The 12,012-nt window shown below is 52.6% G+C and overlaps 1 protein-coding gene across 1 annotated transcript in view; it reads left to right on the top strand.

The window, feature by feature from the left end:
- Window positions 1–11,628, top strand: part of SRI (sorcin) — a 38,637-nt gene extending 27,009 nt beyond the window's left edge. The window contains exon 8 of the mRNA XM_075316839.1: window positions 11,429–11,628. Coding sequence (XP_075172954.1) covers window positions 11,429–11,455 — 27 coding nt within the window. The 3' untranslated portion in view covers window positions 11,456–11,628. The remainder of the gene's footprint in view (window positions 1–11,428) is intronic.
- The last annotated feature ends 384 nt before the right edge of the window (window positions 11,629–12,012 follow it).

The following is a 12,012-nucleotide window of genomic DNA, read 5'->3' on the forward strand; positions in this document are numbered from 1 at the left end:
GCTTCACCTTTTTTATATCGCGCTCCCAGCTCGAGTTTTTAGTTTAGTCCCCTCCGGCGGGTTAATGCCCTGTCTCAGGTCATAGATCCCCTCGCCGCCGGCCCTCGGCTTCGCGCGCATGCGCTGCGTCCCCGGCCAATACTCGGTTATACCTTCCATAGGTCTAGCGCAATCCCCTTGGGGAGGTGAGTCTCGTACCAGGGACCTTTCCTATGCTAGAAGCGGACCCGACAGGTCTCGTCTTTTGTGGCCCCCCTGTTTTCCACCTTATTCCCCAGGTCCAGACTGTTTTTTCTCCGGCAGTCTTCCGACCTCTCGGGTGATGGCCCAGGCTTTCCACCTCTGCTGGACTCCGAGCAGGACCTGGATGTTTTGGCGCATGTCTAAAGGCCTGCTGGAATTGGTGAGTCAGGCCGTAAGGCTACGGACAGCCCCCTTATCTCCATGCACGCAGGTCCCCCTTAAGTCATTTGGAGCGGACCCTGCTCAGACGACATCCAGAGCTTGCTGAGTTACCGCGTGCTCACAGTCAACTGCCATACACGAAGTTTACCAGCGGTAAGTCTAGTCATCGTCTTTATTCCCTTCTACAAAAAGGGGTCTCGGTGAGAATGGGCATGCCACACTGGAGTCGCTGAGTGATCACAGACAACAACCAGACACGGCGTTTACCTGCGGTAAGTCGTGTTATTGTCATTATCATTCCCCCAGAGGGCTCTGGAGAGAGGGGGCATGGCACCTTGCAGACAGGAAGGTGCGGGCCCCTGCGAGTTTTCAGTGGACATCCAGTTCGCTGTGTGACTGCGTGAGCACGGATATTCCTCGGACACAATTTTTACCAGCGGTAAGTCCCTTAGATTGTCTTACCCCTTCTCGTAGAGGGCTCCGTGATGAAGGGGCACGCTACCCTGTACTTCACCCGCCTGGGTTCCTCCTGGCTTCTCGTCCCTACCGTGACGCTCCGCAGGGCCTCCACGGTCACTCTACGCAGAGGTCCGCGCTCCACCTATGCCGATCCAGGACTGGTTATCAGCTTCTGTGAGTACCCTCTCTTTACAAAATCTGGTGTCTCCCCGCTACACGGCCTGAGCCTCTAACATCAGGGTACCTACCCGTCGAGAGCTCTGACTCGGGATCAGGAACGCAGATTCGACGTCTAGGAAGTCGCTGACTTCCTTTCCGGCTCTCGGGATCGCCCTTTCGGAGATAGGCGAGTCCAGTTTATCCCCTAGGCTACGTCAGGGTAGACTGGCTACGTAAGGGAAGGGTACATCCCTTTCCCGGCATCGGCTCTGATGCACCAGGACTCGTTCCCTCACGTTAGGTTCGTCAGGAAACCTTTATCCCTACAACAGCCATCTCCGCTTTGCGTGGCTGCGGACCGTCCCAGCTTTCTAAGAGTGCTTGCAGGGATCACGATCCCTACGCATTCCCAGGCTCTCTCTGCCCAGGAACGACCGGGAGACCCAGAGTCTCCCTTCAAGTACCCTCGCCTTGAGGTTTAGACCATCATCATCACTTTTCGCTACTAGGGTAGCTGAGCTACAGGAAGGAGTCCTCCCAGACCCGGCCCGGTCCATCACTCCTCAGGCACGGTATTCGAGCCGTTCAAGGGTTGCTACTCCTCACGCAGGAGCAGTTTCCCTCCTGGCATAGGGTCCTGCGGCTCTTGCCTCCCGCTCCCGTTTTTTCCCTTCGGTTTTTTGCTATGCGAGTCCTCGACAGCCTGTGGCGGTGTTAGCGATGGTGCACGTACCAGATTTCATCCCGGACTCTCCAACGGAACACACTGAAGAGCGGGGACGGGAAGGCTCCGTCTTCGAGGGTGACCGGCCAATTTCCTCCTAGATGACCAATCTTCCCAATCATCCCTGGGAAGATTCCCTTTCCTCCTCTGGAGCTTGTTATCAACCGTCACCAGTCTCCCGTACTAGAGTATGCTACCACACCATTCCTCGGCACGGTCCCGAGGGACACCCCTGGAGTGTCGTCTCCCCTTCAGCATTCCGGACTCTGAGCCATTCGGTTAGCCCGGTTACAATTTCTTCTCTGGGTTGTATTGTCCAGTCAGGTTCCAGTCGGACCATGCCACAGCAGTGATGCGCATCTTCCACCAGGAAGACGCAAAGAGCTTCATGGCAAGTGAAGAGGCCAAGAGGTTCTTGCTCTGGGACGGGCTCTTTCATTCGCCAATCTCGGCAGCACATCCCGAGCGTGGACGTTTGGGCGGCCGATGTCCGCGGTACGATAGGTCTCGCGTAGGTAAAGGACTCCAACAGGGATATCAACAGCCAGATCTCTGGCGAAGGAAGACCTACAGTCGTGACTTTTTGGCCTTCCGATCCAACTCTCAAGTCCATGGTGCGTCGAGTACGCCACCTGCTCTGGACTAGAGGACGACGCCCAAGCCCGGTCGTGTTGCTTGTTCAGGCTCTCGTGCATCTTCCCGCTGCGTTCCATGTTCTCGAGGGTTCTCAAGAAGGACCTAGGCAGGCGATAGCTCGGGAGTGGCCCAGGCGAGCATAGCTTCGCATAACTTACTCATCTCCTCGCAGATGCCCCGTGGCTCCTTCCAGACCGCCAGTTTCTTCCGTGTCGGGGCCCCTCTAGTCTACCAGGACTCAGGAGTCCCAGGTTCCATGGCCTCACCAGTGGATCCCGGGTGCTGGCTCGGTCAGGTCTGTGAACAAGATGATGGCAGACATTGAGGAGGGCATGGAATCCAGTTCCCTCGAAGATTTATTTCCACGTGGAAAGAGCTCCCCCGGTGGTGTGAGGACCGCATCTTCAGAGACTTTTCACTTTCCGTCAATCAGGGCCTTCGCTCAGAGAAACGTCCATCTGGCTCGGCGTTTTTCATCGTTCACTAGAAAAGTGGGACCATAATCCAGTGATGAGTTTGCTCAAGGTACCCCTTTTTTCCCTGCTCCCACCTGTTTTGATAGGTGGGTTCCTTGTGGCCATCTGTTTGTTTTCGACGGCATCAGGGCGGACAGCCCTCTCGTAGTCTTTTCTCCCCCTTTTTCCGCTCCGCCAGCAGGATAAGGGGGGGGTTCCAGCCAGAACCCTTCGTTTCTGTCCGGGACACCTCGGCTTTCCTTCCAGAAGAGGTCTTTAGGTTTCGTTTTTGTCGGTTCTAGGCTCCCCTCTCAGCCTGAAAGAGGCATAGTTCGTTCTAGGGCTGGTACGAGCCCTCAGTCTTTCGTGTCGGCAGGACACCATTTTTTTGTCGGTTACACCGACTGTCAGTCCATCCTTCCGCCCTTTCCCAAGAAGCATAGGCCGGCGCAAAGGGCCTGAATATCACATGGATCCTTTCCTCCATATGTGAAGACTATCGCATGAAGGTCGGACTTCCGCCGCGGTCTACCGAGCAAGGGGCACCCTTGCACGATTGGGCTCCGGACGTCGGTCAACCAGGTCCTCTGGTCCACCACCCGATCTAGTCGGCGTACCTTTGCTAGTTTCTAACAGGTTCTCACTCAAGCTTCGGCAGAGGCCAGTCTTGGTGCAAGGTTTGCGGGTGGCAGTGGCACACCTGTAACAACGTAGGCGCTTGTAGGTCCGGGTCAGCCCGGCAAGGGGAAGCGACTTCCTTCCTATCTTCGGTGATGGTTTTCTTCCCACCCAGGGACTGCTTTTGGACGTCCCATGGTCCTGTGTCCCCCAATGAAACGACAGAGAAAGTAGGATTTTTGTGTACTCACCGTAAAATCTCTTTCTCTTAGTCTTCATTGGGGGACACAGCACCCACCCTGCTTGTGTTTTTCGTTATATATGACATGCCTGTTTCCCCAGTGCCCACATTCCCAGGTCACTGGTCACACGACTGTTCGTCATAGTTTTTTACCTTGTTTTTATCCAGGATTGTTTGGCTCTCCTCCTACTGCTTGTGCACTAAACTGATTGAGCCCGCCTCCGGCTCAGGGGTTATACTGCTGGGGAGGAGCTAACTTTTTCTGTTTACTTAGTGTCAGCCTCCTAGTGACAGCAGCATAACCCATGGTCCTGTGTCCCCCAATGAAGACTAAGAGAAAGAGATTTTACGGTGAGTACACAAAAATCCTACTTTTTTTATTTTATAAGACACACCCCAAATTTAGAGAAGTTAAAAAAAAAAGAGGGGGAGGGGTCCTTCTTATACTCCAGTGGGGGGGTGGGGCACAGCGGTGGTGGAGCGGGGTAACAGTAAGCAGGGTAGGGCGATGGTGTGGTGGGGTCCGTATTGGCTGTGTGGAGCAGGGCAGTACGGCGAGTGTCCCAGGTACTCTGTCGGCGATGCGAGCTTCAAAGAAATGGCGCCCGAAGTCAGCGTGTGCAGAGATTGAGCTCTCGACTCAATGACCAGCTGAGATTTCATCTGTGCACTCGGCACCTCCCGGCGCCATTTTCCTTAATCCGCTGCTAGGAGATCAATGGGCCGGAGGTGGCGCGTGTGTAGATGAGATCTTGAGCTGAGAGCTCCATCTGTACACGCGCCAACTCCTGCTGCCATTATTTGAAGTCAGAGCATATGGGACACCAGCCGCCCACACAGCGTCCATTCTCCACCTCCTGGTAAGCTACATTCGGATTTTAAGATGCACCCCTTTTTTTCCTCAATTTTTTTGGGAGGAAAAGTGTGTCTTATAATCCGAAAAATACGGTACTTTCAAAATAAATGCTAGTCATTCGGACATGAATTATCTAAGGTTTTTACGATCTTATAATGCCCATTTCTTTGTCGCTCCATTGGGAGACCCAGACAATTGGGTGTATAGCTATGCCTCCGGAGGCCACACAAAGTATTACACTAAAAGTGTAAAGCCCCTCCCCTTCTGCCTATACACCCCCCGTGTCTCACGGGCTCCTCAGTTTTTATGCTTTGTGCGAAGGAGGCAGACATCCACGCATAGCTCCACAGCTTGGTCAGCAGTAGCTGCTGACTAGGTCGGATGGAAGAAAAGAGAGCCCATAACAGGGCCCCCAGCATGCTCCCTTCTCACCCCACTTTGTCGGCGGTGTTGATAAGGTTGAGGTACCCATTGCGGGTACACAGGCAGGAGCCACATGCTGTTTTCCTTCCCCATCCCTTAATGGGCCCAGGGTGAAGTGGGACCCGGATCGGTCTCCAGGCACTGGGACCGTGCTCCCTCCGCAGCCCCTGGGAATCTGCTGGATAGGAGCTGGGTATCGTCAGGGACAAGGCCCTGCTACTATGAGGTACTCTGTGTCCCCGTGGGGACCGCGCATGGAGCGCTTGTGCCATACACATTACAGCACTGCTGGGTGTGTTAGTGCGCCGGGGACTACCGCGCATGGAGCGCTTGTGCCATACACATTGCAGCACTGCTGGGTGTGTTAGTGCGCCGGGGACTACCGCGCATGGAGCGCTTGTGCCATACACACCGCAGCACTGCTGGGTGTGTTAGTGCGCCGGGGACTACCGCTTATTGCCGGCTGCGCTTATAACTTTAGTCCCCGGCTTCTGCGGCCTAGTGTCGTATATTCCCGCCCACAGGCCTGCCAGTCAGGGGAAGGGCGGGACGCTGCACAGATAGTCAGCGCTGAGGGCTGGAGCATACATTAGTATCCTCCTCCCTCCTCACTCAGTACACTGGGGCACTAGATTCCCGCACTTTTCTTGGGCACGCCCACAGTCCCCTCCTCCCCACAGAACGCCGGCAGCCATTCCTGTCAGCGATTCAGACGCTGGAGAGGAGAGACAACACAGGGAGACCCAGGCAGGGAAGCTGGTGATCACACAACCGCTCTGAGCGGTCGGTAAGCAGCACCTGTGGTGCTGGCCCCACTGAGTACCGAAGTGTATATATATATATATATATATATATATATATATATATATATATATATATAAGCCTATATATATATATATATATATAGGCTTATAGGCTATACATTGCACTGTATGGTCGCTCTGTTGATTTTTGGCTATATACCCTCCTGGTTGTTCTCAGAGGAGACAACATGTCATCCGCAAAAAGCAAGGGTGCCAAAGCACAGGCGTACTTTGCAACCTGTACCTCTTGTACAGCTGTACTACCGGCAGGTTCCACTGACCCTCATTGTGTGCAATGCTCGGCCCCTGTGGCACTTACTCAGCCGGAGCCTCTGCGACTGGTGGCCCAGGTGGAACCACCTGCTACCACTGTCCAGGTGACAGGGACGGAGTTTGCAGCCTTTGCTGACAAACTGTCTGAGAGTATGGATAAATGGTCTGCTAAAATACTGGAAGCATTGCAGTCCAGACCGGTGATTCAGGCCCCGGGCACTGTCCAATCCTTGACCCCTGGTCCCCCTCAATTGGAACAGCAAAGTGCCCCTGGGGTTACCCATAGGTCCCAGGGTGAGGTCTCTGACACGGACCGCAGTCCCAGGCCGCCCAAGCGGGGTCGCTGGGAAATTCCCTCCACTTCATCACACTGTTCAGGGTCCCAGCAGGGGGACTCTCTGGAGGATGAAGCGGAGGTATCAGATCAGGATTCTGATCCTGAAGCCGCTCTCAACCTAGATACACCTGAAGGTGACGCAGTAGTGAATGACCTTATAGCGACCATCAATCAGGTGTTGGATATTTCTCCCCCAGCTCCTCCAATTGAGGAGTCTGCTTCTCAGGAGAAATTCCGTTTCAGGTTTCCCAAGCGTACATTAAATATGTTTCTGGATCACTCTGACTTCAGAGAGGCAATCCAGAAACACCGAGCTTGTCCAGATAAGCGTTTTTCCAAGCGCCTTAAGGACACACGTTATCCCTTCCCCCCCGAGGTTGTCAAGGGCTGGACTCAGTGTCCTAAGGTGGATCCTCCAATCTCCAGACTGGCGGCTAGATCCATAGTTGCAGTGGAAGATGGGGCTTCACTCAAAGATGCCACTGACAGACAGATGGAACTATGGTTGAAATCCATCTATGAAGCTATCGGCGCGTCTTTTGCTCCAGCATTCGCAGCCGTATGGGCACTCCAAGCTATCTCAGCTTGTCAGGCGCAGATTAATGCAGTAACACGTACATCTGCCCCGCAAGTGGTGTCCTTAACCACTCAGGCGTCGGCGTTTGCGTCCTTCGCCATGCTATCCTGGACTCGGCGAGCCGTACGGCGGTGGCATCCGCCAATTCGGTGGTACTCCGCAGGGCCATGTGGCTACGTGAATGGAAGGCAGACTCTGCTTCCAAAAAGTTCTTAACCGGTTTGCCATTGTCTGGCGACCGCTTGTTTGGTGAGCGATTGGATGAAATCATTAAACAATCCAAGGGAAAGGATTCATCCTTACCCCAGTCCAAACCAAACAGACCTCAACCACGGAAGGTACAATCGAGGTTTCGGTCCTTTCGGTCCGCGGGCAGGTCTCAATTCTCCTCGTCCAAAAGGCCTCAGAGAGGTCAGAGGAACTCCGATGCATGGCGGTCTAAGTCACGTCCTAAAAAGACCGCCGGGGGAACCGCTCCCAAAGCGGCCTCCTCATGACTTTCGGCCTCCTCAAACCGCATCCTCGGTCGGTGGCAGGCTCTCCCGCTTTTGCGACGCCTGGCTGCCACAAGTAAAAGACCGATGGGTGAGAGACATTCTATCTCAAGGTTACAGGATAGAGTTCAGCTCTCGTCCTCCGACTCGTTTCTTCAGAACATCTCCGCCCCCCGACAGAGCCGAGGCTCTTCTGCAGGCGGTGTGCACTCTGAAGGCGGAAGGAGTGGTGATCCCTGTTCCTCTTCAGCAACGGGGTCACGGTTTTTACTCCAACTTGTTCGTGGTGCCAAAAAAGGACGGATCCTTCCGTCCCGTTCTGGACCTAAAACTGCTCAACAAGCATGTGAAAACCAGGCGGTTCCGGATGGAATCGCTCCGCTCCGTCATCGCCTCAATGTCCCAAGGAGATTTCCTGGCATCAATCGACATCAAAGATGCTTATCTCCATGTACCGATTGCACCAGAGCATCAGCGCTTCCTGCGTTTCGCCATAGGGGACGAACACCTTCAGTTCGTGGCACTGCCTTTCGGCCTGGCAACAGCCCCACGGGTCTTCACCAAGGTCATGGCAACAGTGGTGGCAATCCTACACTCTCAGGGACACTCGGTGATCCCTTACTTAGACGATCTACTTGTCAAGGCACCCTCTCAAGGGGCATGCCAACACAGCCTGAACATTGCTCTGGAAACTCTCCAGAGTTTCGGGTGGATCATCAATTTTCCAAAGTCAAATCTGACACCGGCCCAATCACTGACATATCTTGGCATGGAGTTTCATACTCTCTCAGCGATAGTGAAGCTTCCGCTGAACAAACAGCGTTCACTACAGACAGGGGTGCAATCTCTCCTTCAAGGTCAGTCACACCCTCTGAGGCGCCTCATGCACTTCCTAGGGAAGATGGTGGCAGCAATGGAGGCAGTTCCTTTTGCGCAGTTTCATCTGCGCCCACTTCAATGGGACATTCTCCGCAAATGGGACAGGAAGTCGACGTCCCTCGACAGGAACATCTCCCTTTCTCGGGCAGCCAAAGCTTCCCTTCAGTGGTGGCTTCTCCCCACTTCTCTGTCGAAGGGGAAATCCTTCCTGCCCCCATCCTGGGCGGTGGTCACGACGGACGCGAGCCTGTCAGGGTGGGGAGCGGTCTTTCTCCACCACAGGGCTCAGGGTACTTGGACTCAGACAGAGTCCTCCCTTCAGATCAATGTTCTGGAGATAAGGGCAGTGTATCTTGCCCTAAAGGCGTTCCAGCCGTGGCTGGAAGGCAAACAGATCCGAATTCAGTCGGACAACTCCACAGTGGTGGCATACATCAACCACCAAGGCGGGACACGCAGTCGGCAAGCCTTCCAGGAAGTCCGGCGGATTCTGCTGTGGGTGGAAGCCACAGCCTCCACCATATCCGCAGTTCACATCCCGGGCGTAGAAAACTGGGAAGCAGACTTTCTCAGTCGCCAGGGCATGGACGCAGGGGAATGGTCCCTTCACCCGGACGTGTTTCAGGAGATCTGTTGCCGCTGGGGCATGCCGGACGTCGACCTAATGGCGTCCCGGCACAACAACAAGGTCCCGACATTCATGGCACGGTCTCAAGATCACAGAGCTCTGGCGGCAGACGCCTTAGTTCAGGATTGGTCGCAGTTTCAACTCCCTTATGTGTTTCCTCCTCTGGCACTGTTGCCCAGAGTGTTACGCAAGATCAGGGCAGACTGCCGCCGCGCCATCCTCGTCGCTCCAGACTGGCCGAGGAGGTCGTGGTACCCGGATCTGTGGCATCTCACGGTCGGCCAACCGTGGGCACTACCAGACCGACCAGACTTGCTGTCTCAAGGTCCGTTTTTCCATCTGAATTCTGCGGCCCTCAACCTGACTGTGTGGCCATTGAGTCCTGGATCTTAGCGTCTTCAGGATTATCTCAAGAGGTCATTGCCACTATGAGACAGGCTAGGAAGCCAACGTCCGCCAAGATCTACCACAGGACGTGGAAAATATTCCTGTCGTGGTGCTCTGCTCAGGGTTTTTCTCCCTGGCCATTTGCCTTGCCCACTTTTCTGTCCTTCCTTCAATCAGGATTGGAAAAGGGTTTGTCGCTCGGCTCCCTTAAGGGACAAGTCTCTGCGCTCTCTGTGTTTTTTCAGAAGTGCCTAGCCAGACTTCCACAGGTACGCACGTTCCTGCAGGGGGTTTGTCACATCGTCCCTCCTTACAAGCGTCCGTTAGAACCCTGGGATCTGAACAGGGTGCTGATGGTTCTTCAGAAACCACCGTTCGAGCCAATGAGGGATATTTCTCTCGCACGCCTTTCGCAGAAAGTGGTTTTCCTAGTAGCAGTCACTTCACTTCGGAGAGTGTCTGAGCTAGCAGCGTTGTCGTGCAAAGCCCCTTTCCTGGTGTTTCACCAGGACAAGGTGGTTCTGCGTCCGGTTCCGGAATTTCTCCCTAAGGTGGTATCCCCCTTTCATCTCAATCAGGATATCTCCTTACCCTCTTTTTGTCCTCATCCAGTTCACCAATGTGAAAAGGATTTGCACTTGTTAGATCTGGTGAGAGCACTCAGATTCTACATTTCTCGTACGGCGCCCCTGCGCCGCTCGGATGCACTCTTTGTCCTTGTCGCTGGCCAGCGTAAAGGGACACAAGCTTCCAAATCAACCCTGGCTCGGTGGATCAAGGAACCAATTCTCGAAGCTTATCGTTCCTCGGGGCTTCCGGTTCCCTCAGGGCTGAAGGCCCATTCTACCAGGGCCGTGGGAGCGTCCTGGGCCTTGCGGCTCCAGGCTACGGCTCAGCAGGTGTGTCAGGCAGCTACCTGGTCGAGCCTGCACACTTTCACGAAACACTATCAGGTGCATACCTATGCTTCGGCAGATGCCAGCCTAGGTAGGCGAGTCCTTCAGGCGGCGGTTGCCCACCTGTAGGACGGAGCCGTTACGGCTCTATTATGAGGTATTATTTACCCACCCAGGGACTGCTTTTGGACGTCCCAATTGTCTGGGTCTCCCAATGGAGCGACAAAGAAGAAGGGAATTTTGTTTACTTACCGTAAATTTCTTTTCTTCTAGCTCCAATTGGGAGACCCAGCACCCGCCCCTGTTTTTTGTGTACACATGTTGTTCATGTTGAATGGTTTCAGTTCTCCGATATTCCTTCGGATTGAATTTACTTTAAACCAATTTATAATTTTTTTTCCTCCTTCTTGCTTTTGCACCAAAACTGAGGAGCCCGTGAGACACGGGGGGTGTATAGGCAGAAGGGGAGGGGCTTTACACTTTTAGTGTAATACTTTGTGTGGCCTCCGGAGGCATAGCTATACACCCAATTGTCTGGGTCTCCCAATTGGAGCTAGAAGAAAAGGAATTTACGGTAAGTAAACAAAATTCCCTTCTTTATGACAGAAGCTCAACTCCTGAAAATCCATTAAACTAAGTACACCAGCCTCATCAGGTCTTTAGACATCAAACTCAAACCTGGCTGTGCAATCATAGTCCAAATTAGCGAATGGAGATGGCAAATTATGCAAAAATCTTTAATGCCGTTGTACAATCACACGACTGAATACAGTGTGGCTCCTGGTTTGTATTACATGGGCCATTTTCCAGTGCGTCCATGCATACCGCAGCCTCTGGCAAGTTTGCACGATCCGCACACAGTTTATCATATCGGACTCCAATGATACTTGCATTTCCGTGTGCATCCAAGTGGCCATATTTAGTGATGGCAAATAAAGCCTCAGTTGGCTGCTAGGACATAATAGGCGCAAATAGAGACGAGAGGATAAGTTGTGAAAAGTCCCACACTACTCCTTGTGTAGTTCCACTATTTATTAGAGAGTGGGGGGCAGGAGGAAGAGACGTCCCAAATCTAAGAAATCCTTTTAATATGTGTAGTTTGTATTGTCTTATTCTCCTGTACTTGGTGATACTTTAACTTTATTGGTTTCTATTTTTCTTTTTTTTTCCCTCTGCAGTTCATACAGACTGTTATGTGCATCTGAAAATCTCAATTTCCTGGAAATGGATGAATTAGATTTTGCCTTTTTAAACCAGCTCCGCTCTTTTAGTCCTGAAAATTCACTAGTATGTTTATATATAAACGCCTTGTGTCTGCGTTTTTGTAACAAAACCTTTTTTTTTGTATTAATAAATACAAAATGTATAGAAGCTGCAACAGCGAGGACCGATTCTGTTTAATCTCTTTTATTAATGACCTTGTGATTGGAATTGATAGTAAAGTGTCAGTTTTTGCTGAGGACACCAAACACTGACCTTGATAGTACAATATTACAAAACAACCTGGATAAGATGTCAGAATGGGCAGACACTTGGCAAATGAGATTTAATGTTGATAAATGTAAAGTAATGCTCCTAGGACGGAGTAATCCTATAGCTGCGTATACATTAAATGGAAGTAAACTCGGGACCACAGAACAGGAGAAGGACTTGGGTATTCTCATTACAAATAAGCTAAGCAGCAGCAGCACTCAATGTCAAGCAGCAGCTGCTAAAGCAAACAAGATTCTAGGGTGTATAACAAGAGAGATTAGATCCTGTG

The sequence above is a fragment of the Anomaloglossus baeobatrachus genome, chromosome 6, assembly GCF_048569485.1.
Source record: "Anomaloglossus baeobatrachus isolate aAnoBae1 chromosome 6, aAnoBae1.hap1, whole genome shotgun sequence".
In the NCBI taxonomy this organism is placed as follows: Eukaryota; Metazoa; Chordata; class Amphibia; order Anura; family Aromobatidae; genus Anomaloglossus; species Anomaloglossus baeobatrachus.